The 17,291-nt window shown below is 33.8% G+C and overlaps 1 protein-coding gene across 1 annotated transcript; it reads right to left on the minus strand.

Moving 5' to 3' along the window:
* Positions 1–11,815: 11,815 nt before the first annotated feature.
* Positions 11,816–17,193, minus strand: LOC133205674 (BTB/POZ domain-containing protein 2-like). Its single transcript, XM_061341527.1, has 3 exons — positions 17,143–17,193; positions 13,687–13,947; positions 11,816–13,571 (listed from the first exon to the last, which is right to left on the minus strand). Exons 2-3 carry the CDS (start codon positions 13,944–13,946, stop codon positions 12,530–12,532), a joined length of 1,302 nt encoding a protein of 433 aa, XP_061197511.1. The 5' UTR covers position 13,947; positions 17,143–17,193; the 3' UTR covers positions 11,816–12,529.
* Between the last annotated feature and the right edge of the window lie 98 nt (positions 17,194–17,291).

Consider the following 17,291-nt stretch of genomic DNA (forward strand, 5'->3'; position numbering starts at 1 on the left):
TACTAAGCGTGTTTGTAAAGTTTGTATCGGGATATTAAGCGTGTTTGTGATACAAATCTAAAAGATGTTCATCTTTTTATTTTATGTTGATATTTGTATTTTTAGAGAAAACTTGTTGTTTTAGAAATGTTATGTATATGGAAAAATAGTACACTTGTCAGCAAGTTACTAACCCTAAAAGTATACATGTGATTAGATGGCTGCTATGTACAAAAGTACATGTAGATTAGTTTCCAATATCCAATTGCTATACCGCTTCTTTCAGAAGTACATGTAAAATGAACTGTATGTCCACTCTAGTAAGGACTGATCATTGTACGATTATCTTGGTCCCTTTAGAACTGGTGCTATCTTAATGACAATAGAACCATTTAGAATGATTATACACTGTATACCATCTTCTTGTCCCCAGATACTTATAGTAGTAGAAGTATTAAAACAATTGTAGTATGTTATCAATTACACACTATACATGTATATATTTAAAATAATATAGTATAGAATGATATAGATATCTTTGGACTATATATTATACCGTTTTGTTGCCTTTGCTAGTATGGTATCTTGCCTTTGTTAGTTTGGCATGATACTATGCAATGGCTTTGCTACTATGGTATTTTCGTACGATCTTTTCCCCTTTGCTAGTATGAAATGATCATACTATTTCATTACCTTTAATTTGTAGTATGGAATGATCATTCTATCTTATTACCCTTTGCTAGTATGGAATGATTGATCTACTCTATTGCCCTTTGCCAGTATTGATTGAATGATCAATCTGCTGGTATGAAATTATTATATCTTATTGCCCTTTGCAAGTATGGAATGTCTATTGAATCTTGTTACCTTTTTTTTAGTATATTGTACTTATATGGAATGATTGTATTGTACATTTTTTAGTGTGGAGTGATTTTTATTGTATACATAGTCCTAACATTTAGTTAAGTATATTTATTTCTGTTACTTAAATAGATAAATTATTTTTATTTAATAACTTAAGTATCAAACTCCATTTTATCAGACATGTCCTGCATACGTTTACGTTGTATCCTCACAAAGAAAATATGTATACTTTTCAGCTTGTCCAAAATATACACCTTCTGTACTTTTTCAAACATTTACAATCCAAAATATTATTGACTGTAATCATATCTCTAAACTTGAATTATCATTATAATATGGTAGTTCGGGTCATGGATTCAAATATTTGACGCAGTACATGCATATAAAGCGGAAACAAAGGGTTTTATTTAAACACCGTTATATACGTAACTTTTGTTAATATTTCTTAAATGGTACTTCTCTGTATTTTACTTGTCTTTTCTTGTTTCTTTTTCTACAATGTTTGTTTAAAAAATTTGTATTATATATTATACTTTTCGTGTGTATTCACCTTGACCTTGATGTAGGGAGAGAGCCAATATAGGCTATATATGCCTGCTGCCCTATTCACTTTTCTGTGAGAAAATTATGTATAAATAAGAAAAAAAGTAAAAAAAATATATCGTTTAAAAAAAATACATGCCTCATTAATTCTCTCCTGAATGCAAAAGACTGAGTATAATTATGTAGCAACAATGGTCACTGTGGGTAATTAAATCTCTGATGGAATATATTATCTGTATCAAACAACGAAGATTAATGTGCAGTACATGGTTTTTGTCTTCATTATCAGAAAGTTGTACTCAACAGCAGACAAAAGTGTAAACGCAGGTGAGAGCTGAGAGAGTGTAATTTTACCTTGAGAGTGTAATTAGATATTGACTTTACTGACTGCACATCATAAATACTCTCATTGTTCGTGAATAGTGTATATTTTGATATTCTAGCTTTGTTAAAGTTCTACCAAGAATTTATTTTGTTACTTTTATAATAAAAACAATTTGCCAAACCATTAAGTTATTAAGTTGTTCCTGTATAATCTTTAAATTTTTAGATCTACTTGTACACAAGTAGACTACACTGTGTATCGGTTCTTTATTTCGATGAACGGTGTTGCCATGGTTACTAAAAAATAGAATTTTCTGTGAAATTCTTTCAAAATGCTACTCCTCCTACAGCTTTAGTCCAATTTCAATATAACTTGGTACACAAGTAGACTACACTAAGATACATAATTCTGTGCATTGTTTTTTTTTTATTTCTCTGAAAGGATTGCCATTCTTTCTCAAAATATATATTTCTGTGAAATTCTTTCAAAATGCCACTCCTCCTACAGTTTTCATCCAATTTTAATATAACTTGGTACACGAGTAGTCTACACTAAGCAACATATTTCTTTGTATCGTTTTTTGATTTCGATGAACGATGTTGCTAAGGTTACTAAAAATAGAAATTTCTGTGAAATTCTTTCAAAATGCTTCACCTCATACTGTTTTAATCTCATTACAATATAACTTGGTACAAAAGTAAACTACACCAAAATACATAATTCTCTGAAATTCTTTCAAAACGCTACTCCTCCTATAGTTTCAGTCCGATTTCTGAATAACTTGGTACACATTATTAAATTACATAATTCTGTGTACTGGTTTTTGATTTTGTTAAAGTGTTGCCATGGTTCTCTTAGTCTTTGAAGATTATATAATGTACAAATATACAGTTTTTGTACCATTTTCATTTATCTATTATTTAAAAGTCTTCCTAAACTTTAAATCTATGAAAAATACTTTTGTATTAAATATTATAAAATTTCTTGTATAATTCTTTAATTCAATTGACCTTTTCAATCACATTATGTACAGTGATAAACTATCATAGGCGAATAACAAAGGGGAATAACTTCTTTTAGTAGAAATTAAAAAATTGACCAAAGGGTACAGAATTTCAAAATCTGGTAATTACACCCTTGCTTATTACAACTTTATATACTCTGTTTGCCTCCTAGGTGCCCAGGAGCAGAAAAGATTTTCAAAGATATAATCGTTTTTCACTATATATTGAATATAGCCCCACCCTAATTCTTATACCAGAGCCCCTGGCCAAGATATTCACAATTTTGGAAGAGGCACCCTTGCTCATCATAACCATGCACTTAGTAGTATGTTTCTTTAATAACAATGGACAGAGAAGAAGATTTTCAAAAAAAATGCATTTCTACTATATATATTCAAAAGAGCCTCACCTTAAGGTAAAGATCTAGTAAATGAAAGGTGCCTACAGATTTCTCAAATTTGAGAAATAAATTCCTTTAATGATGCTTTATAATATAGCTCAGTCAAATAAGATGTTTCGGGGCATAATTTGTGGGTAAACAAGATGAAAAATCATATTTTAACTGTCATTTTCAATGAAAAATTAAGCAAAACAGTCATGAATATGGGAGTTTTTTCCATATCAGACAAAATAAATGTATCCAGATTGCCTACAGTCTCTCAGAAAACGGTAATTTATATGTTCTCGGCCTCTTCTTTAAAATAATATCAAATTTAATATAGGTATCGGGATTACTTTTCATAAGATTTCAAGTTGAATTCCATGAAAATACCTTATTTTCTACATAATTCTATTAGAGCCATAAAGTACGGGAAAAAGAAAGTTAAAATTGATTATGACGTCATAATGGATCTAGCACCAAAAAGTTAGTCTAAAGTCATTTACTAGATCTTGACCTTAATACCACAATCCCTGACCCCGGGGTTATGACTTTCAAATTTTCTGAAAAGACATCCTTGCTCATCACAACCATGTAATTAGTTTTTCTGCTAAATAACCAGGGGCAGAGAAGATTTTCAAAATAAAAAAAAATGCATTTCAATTATATATTCAATAGACCAAACACTCCCACATGAACCCCCGACCCTGGGGCCACAACTTTCACAATTTTGGAAGAGCCATCTTCGATCATCATAACCATGCACCTAGTTTATCTGCTAAATACCCATGGGCAATTTCACTAGATAATCAAAAGAGCCCTGCCCTCACATCAGAACCCCTGACCCAGGGGCCAAAATATTCACAATTTTGGAAGAGGGGCCCTTGCTCATCATAACTATAGACTTGCTTTATCTGTTAAATACCTAAGAGCAGAGAAGAAGATTTTCAAAAAAATATGCCCTTTCACTATGTATTCAATAGAGCCTCCCATTCATGCAATACCCCTCATCCTGGGGCAACAGATTTTACAATTTTGGAAGAGGCACATTTGATCATCATAACCATACACCTACATTATCTGCTTTATATACAGGGGGAGAGAAGAAGATTTTTAAAGAATTTAAGCATTTTCACTATGTAATCAATAGAGCCCCACCCTAACACCAGAATTCCTGACCCAGGGGCCAAGATATTCACCATTTTAGAAGAGGGGTCCTGCTCATTATAATTATAAACTCGATTTATCTGCTTAATACATAGGAGCAAAGAAGAAGATTTTCAAAGAAATATGCACTGTCAATATACAATCAATGGAGCCCCCTCCTCACCCTGGAGCCACAAATTTCAAAATTTTGGAAGAGGCACCCTTGATCATCATAACCATACACCTACGTAGTTTATATAGAGGGGGAGAGAAGAAGATTTTTAAAGAATTTATGCATTTTCACTATGTTATCATTATAGCATCACCCTAACTCAAGAACCCCAGACCCTGGGGCCATGAATTTCATAATTTTGATTGAGGGTTCAATGCTTATTAAAATCATGCCAACAATTTGGCTGCTTGATGTCAAGGAGTAAAGAAGAAGATTTTTAAAGATAAAACTAATTTTGATGGTTTTAGCTCCAACCCTCAGGCCCCGGGGGGGGGGGGGGGGGAAGGGACCATTAAATTTACAATTTTTGTACCCCTTCACCCATTGATGATATATGCCAAAATTGGTTGAAATTGGTTCAGTGGTACAAGAGAAGCTGAAAATGTTCAAAAGTTTACGACCGACAGATGACGCACGACGACGGACGAAAACAGATAGCAACAGGTCACCTGAGTACGGAAGCCCATTTAGGACCTATCAAAAAATATTTTTGAATTCGATATAACGAATTGTCGAATTTGTTATAACGAATTTAATTCGTTATAACAATTTCTTTGAATTCGTTATAACGAATTTAATTCGATATAACAAATTTATTGAATTCGTTATAACGAATCAAAAATTTGTTATAACGAATTAAATTCGTTTAAACGAATTTTAAAACTTGTTTTAACAAATTAAATTCATTTAAACAAATTCTAAAATTTGTTATAACAAATTAAATCCATTTAATCAAATTCAACAACCGGGGCCTATAGAAAAATATATATGAATTCTATATAATGATTTGTAGAATTCGTTTTAACGAATTTTATTTGTTATAACAAATTTTAGAATTTGTTTAAACGATTTAATTCGATATAAAAAGTTTTAGAATTCGTTTGTTATAACAAATTCGACAATTCTTTACATGTATATCGAATTCAAAAATATCTTTGATAGGTCCCAAATGGGCTTCCGTACCTGAGTGACTCAGATGACCTAAAAATAGAAATATTTGTAAAATTCTTCCAAAATGTTACTCCTAATATAGTTTTTGTCCAATTGCAATTAAACTTGACCCAGAATGAGACTAAACCAAGGATCATTATCTTATTTATGGCTGTTGCCATAGTCTTTAATCCAAGTGCTACCTTTCTCTACATTTTTTTAGTAATAAAACAGTACAGCTACATTCTCGACAGAGACTTCTGGTTAAATAAGGAATTGAATCCCTTCTACATCTGCTGATAATTTTCGAATCGTTCTTTATTCAGTACGCGACTTAATTGTGGCAAGAAGGAGACACTACAGAGCAAGAAAAAAAATTATTTCACCAAACAACAATCCCATGGACATGTTGTAGAGTAGGATTTCCCTCATACCCAGCTTTCCCCCCGAAATCTGTACTATGGAGTAGGCTTTTCCCCTGAGTGGAAATCTCACACTAAAGCCAAATTCCCCCTTACTCTTTCTCAAAGTAGGATTTTCCCTCTTTTATCATTGCTTAAATTATATTGACAATATTGTGGCAAAACGTTTTTATGAAAGTCAACTGATATTTCATGGAAATACTCTAGAATTGTCGAATTTAGCATGAAATCTTAAAGTAAGTAGTTCAAATCATTGAGTCTCAACCCAAAATTTTAACTCATGGGAAATTGTAAAATTAATCCGGAGAGAAAAATTTTAGAGGGGAAAGCCTACCCTATAAGACCAGAACAAAATTCTTACTCAACATTGGTCTAAGAGAAATGCATTGTACTTCGAAGAACGAACACGTGGACATTATCATACTTAATATTCTTGAGTATGGAACCGCTGAAAGGAAAATAAAGTATTTAGAATCGAAGTAAAATATATGGTTAATTAATGGATACAATGTATTTAAAAAAAAAAAGTCGCCGTCAGTCGGAGGTTTTTACAAAGCTTGGATCTGTATCTCTCTGGTTTATCTGTCCGATTTTTTGCAACCAGAGAGCTGCAGCTAGGTTCCTTTCATCCATTCAATTCAGTACCTGTAGGATGCTGAAGGCCCTCCAAGGAACTATGCAAGACACCATTTACAACACAATGCAAAAGTGAATTTCTATGTTTTTGATATACTTTCCCTGTACTTACACATATGTATTCATATTTTCTAATCTTTTCTTTTTATTTGTTATCAAACATTTACCTTCCCGAGGTAATGCCTGTCTCACTACTAAGAGCTTTTTGACAGTACTAAGTATTGACCATGATGTCCCATCTGCTTCAGTGCTTCTACAAACCTACTGATCTTTACACCATAATATTCCGACAGCTTTGTTTTGAGTATTAATAGTACTCCGTACTTTTCTGCACTCTCTGATAAAGGATAACTGCACTTAACGCCTGTTTTTGGGTCTTTTTCGGTTGCTTCTGTTGCTTTTATATCTAAACCTTAATTCACTTTTGTATGTTTATGAAAGAATCCTGCCAATTTGGAACCAAATTTAAATCTCAAAATGATTTTAGACTGTGATACAATAAAATGATTCAATGTTTTTTGTCCTTAGTGCTTTCCAAATATAATGAATTTACACTTACCTGCCCTTGATTGAACATTAGATATGCATGAGAGGTGGAGCTAACATTGTAAATATGGGTCTAAAATTAGACTTGATAAATAACAATGACATGTTTGAAAAAAGAACGTGATCACTCTTTCCAATCTCCCTCTCCATTCCATATGGCACAAATAGACTTCTGACAAAGGTTTCAAAACGAAACTAACAATATGAGCACGTCAATGTAATTAAAGCATTGTATATCCATGCCAGATGACTTAACGTGTTCGAACACAATGTCCTAGTTAGCACAAAACATGCTACCTTACAAGTCACGTGACGGAATTTAGTATTCACAAAGTTACCTGAGGTAGGACATCACGCGGTTAATTATAATATTCAACATGTCACAATCCTTGGTTACAACACAGAGAGCGAATGTAAGAAGAAGCAGTTTTTTTCTCTTTTTAACCATGAGCGCATGTTTGTCTATTAATCTCCTTTTGACACATTATTATTTATGCAAATATACAACTGCTGTGAAACGGAGAACAATAGACAAACATGCGCTGACTATGTATAAAGTCAGTAAAAAAGTGGGCGTCCTCATTATCGTACGGAGATTCAAGAAACTGTGATGACCCCTGCCTTTGAAAACAGATTCGAACTTCGTAAATACACACTTTTATTAAACGTAATTACATAAAGTTGCAGATTGGATGTTGGCCATTCTTGCAATGAAAAGAAAAATGCTTGTTTTGAAAGTTTATTTTGTCGCAATTTTCGCATGTCCTTAAGTGCAGTCATCCTTGTTCTGATGGTACTAATGACTTTACGCTGTCCCAGAATAACTTCTTTTATCGACTCACTGGATTAGCAATAATGTGCTCATTTTGACTTGTACCATCTTCTAGCAGTTGGGATCTTCATGTTTTAAGTCTTACTCGATTTCTTCTTTTGATATTAGCATCTGTCCATATATAATCTCGCATGGAAAAATAAAATCTTCTGGGGTTTGTCACATGTCCGGTCCTCTTCATAGCTGAATTCCTGTTGCTTGAGTGTATTTGCAATTATTTCTTCTTTAAAGAGCCCTCTCAGGCTTCGCCTTATTTCTTTCCCCACTGTTTTTCTCCATTCATTTGCTAACCGCTGCAATTTTTTTTCTTACTTAACCCCTCTTTTCTACGGAAGCCCATTAGACCTATCAAAGAATATTTTTGAAATCGATATAAAGAATTGTCGAATTTGCTATAACGAATTAAATTCGTTATAACAATTTCTTGAATTCGTAATACGAATTGAATTTGTTATAACCGATTTGTATAATTTGTTACAACGAATTCAAAAATTTATTACAACAGATTAAATTCCTTTAAACAAATTCTAAAATTTGTTATAACAAATTAAATTCCTTTGAACAAATTCTTAGGTTTGTTATAACGAATCAAATTCATTTAATCAAATTCAGTAATCATGGCCTATAGAAAAATATATATGAATTTGATATATCGATTTGTCGAATTCGTTTTAACGAATTTCATTCGTTAAAACAAACTTAAGAATTCGTTTTTAACAAATTTAATTCGTTAAGTTTTAGAATTTGTTATAACGAATTTAATTGTTATAACAAATTTTTGAATTCGTTATAACGGAATCAACAAATTTGTTTTAATGAATTAAATTCGTTATAAAAAAATCGACAATTCGTTATATCGAATTCAAAAATATTCTTGATATATTCTATATGGGCTTCCGTACTTTTCACATTGGAAATCTCTCTCTGTGTTTTTCTGCCCTACTTGTGCTGCATGTGTTTCAAGATCTTTTCCGACATTTTGTCTAGAATTGTACCTTCGGTTACTTATACTATTTTTGATATTCTCGTTGGTTTTTGTGTTGCTGTTCGGTATGCATTAAATCAGAGCTGTCCAAGACCCTTACATGTATCTGCTTGTTCCAATAATGGTAATATTTAGGAGCACTGTTAATACAGCCATCTCCCGTCTTGTCGTAAGTAGCGCGTTCTTTCTTCTATCTCGGAAGTGTAATTTTTTATCCTAGACTAGTAAGTGGCATTCCTTTACTTCTCTCATTACTCCTGTTATTTGCAATTAAACAAAACCTGACGTAAAATATTTTGTTCTTCTCTCTTTTGAAAGATTCTGAATAGGTTTTGCACTGTGTTCTACGTCATATATGGTTTGTAGTATTAATTAAAAAGATAGCATGTTTTGATGCCAACCCATCTTGCCAAAGTTCCGTATTTTCTGAATCTATCTTGTACTTTAACAACTAATGGAAGCTATAAGCCCGACCCCTTTTTTCCGAGTATAGTATGTTGCTATAGTAAATTTTCCTTTTGATGCTGGTTGCCCCCCCCCCCCTTCCCACTTTTTGATGTAGTAAGGTCGAGCAGTGGCAATTTCCAGGATTTGGACAGTAATTTTTTTTTTGCTTGTCAGATTTTTTTTTTTTGGGGGGGGGGAGTCCCCCCCCCCCCCCACTTTTGAAATCGTTGATACAGGTCTGCATGTAAATCCTAACGTACACAGTCTTGGGTTCTTGATGATACATTATACTTTCGTCAGCAGCACCCTTTGAATAGCTGTAAATATGCATTATATGCAGGTGATTGGCTCCTGTTATTCTTTCCTTATCTAACAGATGATAGCTGCTTTACTGGATCGTGTCGCGTTTCACCCGTCCGCTTGTTCATAGCCGTTGATCACCTTCCACATATTTATACCTTTCATGTCTGGCTAGCTTTTTTGCGCATATTTATCTTTCAACTCTCAAGCATGCGCGGATCTTAAAGGAGGGGGTGTTAATTGTACATAGTAAAGTAACTAAAAAAATGACGTTGGACCCCCCCCCCCCCCCCTTCATTGAAAACGCAGACCCCTGTTGAGTTGGTAGGAAGAGTCAAACAAGTGAAGGAAAGCGGCTCACCTGGGTCAGTATCGATTGACATGAATTAAACAAGTGCTCTTGTGACTCAGTCCTTACTTCCCAAAACTATCTTGGTGCTGACAAAAGGCATCGCTTATGCAAAAAAGAAAATGCTGCAAAGCAGTAACTCAACCATGCATATATTGACTTATGTACCGGTATTTCATACAAATTGTTAGGCCATGGCATTATTTCCATACTTTACGCCATTAAACACAATCAAGACAAAAGGCACATGACAGGTGTGATCGGTCGACAGGGGATGTTTACTCCTCCATTGCATCTGATCCCACCTCTGATGTATTCATATGTCTGTTTTTGTTCTGCTCTCAAATAAATATTGTTTTAGTGGACTTTGAGCACATTTACTGCTCGTTATCTACACATTTCATTGTGCAATGATCGCACAAGGAAGAGTAGCTTTTGAATTCCCATTTCCACACCTTACATGTTAGAATGTGTGTTCGAGACCCCCCCCCCCCCCCTAGATTTACTACTTACGCACTATTTGGTACTTCCTATAAAAGGTTAAACTTCAGTAGCATTAGTGTCCGGCCTCTTTGAAACTAGAAGGAATGGAAGATTACTTTTCCCAGTGCGTCGACCGCGTGGCGCAGTGGTTAAAGCGTTCGCTCTAGAGTCGCGGAGTAAGGAGTTTATCCTTATGTCGCGGGTTCGAATCCCACTGTGGGACGTGGATGAGACCGTATAAACCGAGGTCCCGTGTCGCAGTAGGTGCTGGCGAAAAAGATCCCTCACTGCTCAATGGCCCTGAGTGCCAAGTATAGGTCAAAATTTGCAGCTCTCCATCGGCAAGTGGTGGCGTCTCCATACGAGTGAAAAATTCTCGAGAGGGACGTTAAACAATAAAAAAAACAAACAAAAACTTTTCTCAGTACAAATTTTCCCAAGAGTACCAAGAATTAATTTCAAAGCAACAATATCCCCTCCTAAATGTAACTTAATTACGACTTCAATAATATAATGTTGCTAATAAGCAACTGTATAATGAACGCAGATCATTAAATTTACTTTGTGTTGTGACAATGCATTTCCTCCAGAAATACAAATACAGAAATACAAAGGATGGTATGAAAACTACATGTAGTACGGCACCAACAGGTTGAATGCCCTACCTTAGAACCAATCCTGAATCGTATTGGCCTAAGGTTACCTTTTTTGTGGTTATATCCTAATACCTTATTGATTTTACCGAGTAAATGCCGTTAATGTGGTTTTTATCCTTGAAATAGTTCATTTTTATGTACATATCCTTTAGTGTGGTTATATAAAGTACTCTTATTGTTAAATCTGGCATCATTAAAAAAAACAAACACACAGTTGTTCTTTGATTTAAAAAGTTAAATATTTAATCTTATAGGTGTACGTGATGAAGATATTAAATTTGAGTAGAATATACTCAGTAATTTAAAAGGGTATTTTTCAGAAATGGACAAAATTTAATTTTTCTCTGAGGATATGCAATTAAGGAAAACTTGTCAGGCTAATTTATTTTAGGCACTTTTTTTTTTTTTTTTTTTTTTACAAAATAGACTTCATCTTTATTGCATCTTAGTGGAAGAAAAGTCCATTTGATTTAAAACCTCGTTCTTTTTGCATATTTGGCGTCAGTAAATTCAGTTTCGAAAAGGTTATAGGATGACATATTATTATGTCAAACAACAAACAAAAATTCAAAATATTCATGTTATCATTTATTAGCAGCATATCTATTTCTTTCTATAGTTTAATATAGTTTATTGTGGTGCCAAATTTTCTAATGTTAATCGCGTTGCTGCGTGTGTGTTTCTTCGGCACATTCAAAGGCATGAACTCATGAAATATAGGGAATACAAAGCAAACTAAGTATATGTAGCCCTGAAGCATTTCTCGTTTCAGCATGCGCCTTTCATTAAATGAATTTGCTGATTTATTTATAATATTCTGGCGATAAGGTGTCATAAAGATATAGATGTCGTTGTTATTTGCATTGTCTGTCAGCAAAATATCTTCAATATCTATTTTTAATTAACCCTACATTCACAGCAATGTCATCTGTGTACTGTGACCTGATATTCACACTGTATGCTACTCATATTTTATGAAAAATTAAACCCATGAAAATGAAGTTAATATTGCTAATAATCCTAATATCCTGAGATTTGATGAAGACCTTTCATTTCAAAGTCATCAAAAATAATGTTTATCGACCCAAGTTCTATTCACTACCTAGCAACACAACTTTTATATTTACGGCTAATATTGGGTTGATTCTTTTTCTATCTGTTCAAGATGCGTTTCTGGAGGTTACAGTACCGCAATCACAAAACCAATCCCTTTTCTTAATTTCTAGCTTTCATTCTCCTCTTGACTGTACGTACAACATTCTTTATTCAAAATTTCGCAATTATAAATTGAAATTGGTATTCATTACCCCTTCTATGAAACAGGTCATATGAAAGACAGGGGATTTGGGTGGGAATACAATATCATATTCACCTATACGTAATAAATATTAATTTAAATAAATATAAAGATTTGAAAGCACATGTGATCTGCATTGACTAAAGTGTGACAGAAGACTAGGATTTTCTTGTATCAAGATAAAAGCAATCCTGGAATTTGTCCTTCCAACATATTAGTATCTATTGCTCCTCCACCGTAATCCGAGAAAGTAACCTCGCCGTCTTTGAAAGGCACAGAGTGGTGGCCATTCTTTCCTTTCCACGACCAATCGGTGTCACCTAGCGTCAAACAGACGCGGTATTGACGGTCTGGCTGGATTTCCACAGCTTTTTGAAATTTGACCTCGTAATGCTTGGTTTCAGCATCGGATTCGAAACAAAAGTCTTCAAGAACTATTGTATTATCATCCTGATCAATAAGTTTGACATAAATTGTAACTTTGCTACTTTCATGGCTTAATCCATATGTAACGATTCCATGCATTACGCATTCTACAGAAGACTCAAAGACGATTATATGTTCTAGATCGTCTAGTACCATTTCTTCTTCACATTCTTCCATTCTCATTACTCTCTGGCAAACATTTCTTGGTTTGTGTTTAAACATTCTGTGAGATAAAGTCCTGCCAATGTCTCTCCAGGCTGGGGTTCTTACTTCTCTTTTCTCATCCTCTGTCAAAATACGTCTCTTTTCAATTGATGACTGAAAAAAACGAGCATCCATATTTTGAAATCGTATCTCGTACAAAATACCCGAATCTTTCAGAACCTTGCGGATCTCCTCGTCATTTTCCTTTAAACCTCTTCTTTTGCACTCTTCCTCACACCACCTCATAACGCTTCTATAAATAGTTTCCTCCTTTACCTGATGGTGGTGGTCATCTGCGATTATTCTTCGAACACACTCTGGTGGAAGCGTCAGGAAGTAGTCAGATTGTAGACACTGTTCCGTTCCTTGATTGATTATTTTCATGCTATCTGCCATCAGATCTTTCAAATCAAACAAAAAAGCTTGGTGATATATTTCTATAGCGTTTTCTGCTTCCATGAGGTTTGCCTTCGTTATAAACGTCTGGCAATTGTCAGAAAGAGTCTGAACTATATATTTTCTGGCTAAATACAGTATTGCCATGACATTATTTGCCGTCGGTTTAACGTCGTCTGTGTATAAATATCTATAAATTGAAGATACAAAAAAGAAATTATATACCCGTATGTACTACAATGTACATTGACTTGTACAATCCCTGAAAAACTGCACAGTGAGAATAAAAATGTAAGTGATCGAACCTGAGAAAACATTGAACAATTTCTACTTCCACCTCTGGTAAGGACACTATCGCTCTCCCTTCTTGGTCTCGCTCAGTCATCGGGCTCATCAACATAGCTTCAAACACGTGACTTCGTGCAATCAGAACAAAACTGTGACAACTAACTTCATCTAAATTCTCCCCAACAAGAAATTTGACGTCACAGGAAATCTCCTGCTTCAGCATGTGGAGAAGTGCATCTTTTAAGGACAGTGAATCTTGCCAAGATGAGGTTGCCATTCTATCAAATTAATAAATCAATTAAGTTAACGTCTTACCAAGAATAAGTTTTCCCCTTTTTTAAAAATAAGAAAATTCGGTTAACTGCAATTTAAAACTTCAGAAAAGAATGGAAACGTACAAGGCGAGGACAATCTCCTGCTCCGAGACAAGATATGTCTCAATTCTAAAATGCCATGGAAAAGTTTCATTTTTCAAAAATTGTGTTGACAATATCATCATTTAATTTCTTTATTTTATTGAATTATTGATAAATACTTCATTTTTCATAAAAGTTTTTAAGGTATGTGAAAAGAAAAAAAAAGTGCCTCACACACGATTCGAACACTCTGCAAAGCCTGGCAGTAATGCATAATTAAACGCATTAACCACTGTGCTACGGAGTCTTTTTATGAATGATGTGTGTCAGTATGGTTTACATAAACAAGTTTGTTGGAAGATAACTTTTTTCAGAAATGTTCGATTTTCATATAGAATGGGTTCAAACTCCATTTATTTTCTACATAAAAAAGATTTCTCATTCATTTTCCCGTCATTTATATGTAATGTAGAATGGAGACTTGACCCATTCATATTAGAAAATCATTTTTTATGGCTCCAGTAAATGCATTTTCCTTAAATATCAGGCCCGTAGGAAGCAATTTCACTTTGAGGGGCACAAACATACATTTTCGGTTGGGGGGGGGGGGGCACTATCAACAAAATTCCAAAAGAAGCAAAAAAAAGGTCATCAGACATTATTATTGAGGGGGCACAAGCATATAGTAGCTATGTTTTCTATAGTATTCTAGAACCCCCCCCCCCCCCTCCGGTTCCTACGGCCATGAATATGCTTAATTATAAACTTTTGGTTTTGAGAACTATTTAAGATCAATTAAAAACTTTGAACATAGAAGAAATTTAACATGCTTTCGTATATCAGCCCATAGACTCCAAATTGAAAGGGGACGATACCAAAACATTCCTCAACATGAAAGGTTTTGTCAGAGATGTAACAACAATTCAGTTGATGATGAAAAACATTTTTTATTCTGCTGTAGTCATGTTAAAGAAGAAAGGGCCATTTTGTATAAGATGATAGAAAAATATTGTAAGAATTTTGATAAGATGGACAATGACCAAAAACTCATATGGCTAATGACCAATGAAAATGTTGACAATCTTACTCAAATCTGTAAAATGATTCAGAACAATGGAATATGATTCCTGAAGAATTGTATCGTTATGCATTACATTTCAAGTTATATAACAGGATCTTTTATAAGCTGTCTTGGCTACCTTGGGTACAAGACTGACAGTCCATACCATCAGACTGTTCAAAAAGCACCGTCCCTTGGTACCCAAGGTAGTCAGGCCAACAAGTTAAGTTTTCCTTCTGTAAGCTGCCTTGGTTGCTTGGGGTACAAGACCGAGCAAGCTGGTTCTTCTGAAATACATATTGCCAGACTGTTCAAAAGGCATCATCCCTTGGTACCCTATGCTGCCAGGCCAGCAATATATATATTCCCCACTTCTCCATATATAATTTGTAGAGCCACAAACTGATCTGCTTTGTTATACTTTCATTATGACAGTAATTTTATGATTACTTGCTTACTGTAACTACTGCTTCTTAATCTAGTCTGTTCATTGAAGTGTACAGCAGTTTGGTTTTCCTTTATATTGCATGTGATGCTTATATTTCATTGTATGAACCATACCAGTAATTTAATTTAATTGTAAGTTGAGAACACTTGCAAGTGAGGATCAGGTCAATACTGCACCCAATGCTGCCATTACTTGTTATAATCATGATTGTATTGTTTTTAATTGTACATGCCCCTTGAGGGCCCTTCATTGGTGAATAAACATTTATATATATATATATATATATATATATATATATATATATATATATATATATATATATATATATATATATATATATATATATATATATATATATACATAATGTAAACTTCGAAACACAAATTGTCAATCAATTTATTTAATAAAATAAATAAACCTAATGTGTTCATAAAGATAACATTACTGACAACATAATTTTTGAAAAATATAACTTTTCCATGAACTTTGAAAAATTGATATTATATATTGTCTCAGAGCAAAGAATTGTCTCATCCTTGCAGGCCCTCAATCTTTAATGTACAATTGCAAAAATAATCCTATCTTATTTTTTGTTTATCTATTAGATAAGCATTTTTTAAACCACTGCATGTGCATAAGTAATGATGATAAGTCTTTTCTCAAACAACACAGGATTTTGTTGTACATATCAATTTCTAAAATTGCTTTATCATGAAAATATTTCTGGAAAATACCTTGACATTGTTTTTATTTTCCTATTCTTTTCCTTTTCACCAAGTATGATACAGACTACTGCAAATGTTATTATTTTACCTCGACAATTTCACTTTTTTTCTTTTTAAATGTGTGCAAAACGAGAACACACTAATCAACCCCCTATCTTCCCTTTCCTTCTATTGATCGCCGAGATTACCTTAGGCCAAACAAAAAATGTGTGGTTCCGGTTACACTTCCAAAAAAATTGGGGTAGGTAGGTAGGGATTTTTTTTTTTTTTTAACAAAATGATTTTCTTAATTTTTTCTAAATAATACAATGTACCTATCACTGCTTTGCAAATTGCATTTAGATGTGGTGTGATAATATACTAGTCAATATTGGTAGGGGACACCTACATGCTAGCTTGCTTTGGATTTAACACCATTAAACACTTGCACTATGTTTTGCAAGGAGGCCGTCATTGCTGAAACTAAAACTTAAACTGGAGCCATTGATGGAAATTGGGGGAAATTCCGGAAAAAATATGAAAATTGCCAGAAAAAAGTTTAGGGTTGGGGTATAAAATAGGGAAGGTCGGGTAACCGGAACCACACATATTTTTTTTTTATTTGGCCTTAGTATACATTTATTACAGAAACAAATGTCTGTGGTTTGAGCTCTATTGAACGACACAGTATTTTACAAATAGGCTGTTTTAAAATGCATGGGAGTTGGGACAACTATTTATAGAGAGATTTGGGGGGGGGGGGGGCAGACAGAGGACAAAGTAAAAAAACGGGAATCAGAACACTGCAGAAATGGGAAGAAAATGTGAACAAACTTATATCGGAATTAAAAGGTCCTGTGGAAATGATATATTTTGTGACTTCCTTTTTAAAAAAGAATACTCACCTTTTATAAGACCTTAATTAAGAGTCTTACATAAATAAATCAACGTAAATATTTCACCCTGGTGCATTTTCATTTTAAACCTACTTTCATTTTCGGTTCATTTAGGAACGAGTTAATCAATAATCTGTACAGGTCATGTGACACATTTG

Source organism: Saccostrea echinata, unplaced genomic scaffold (assembly GCF_033153115.1).
Source record: "Saccostrea echinata isolate AGI-Se365-2 ecotype Australia unplaced genomic scaffold, CSIRO_AGI_Sech_v1 ptg000054l, whole genome shotgun sequence".
NCBI classification, from domain to species: domain Eukaryota; kingdom Metazoa; phylum Mollusca; class Bivalvia; order Ostreida; family Ostreidae; genus Saccostrea; species Saccostrea echinata.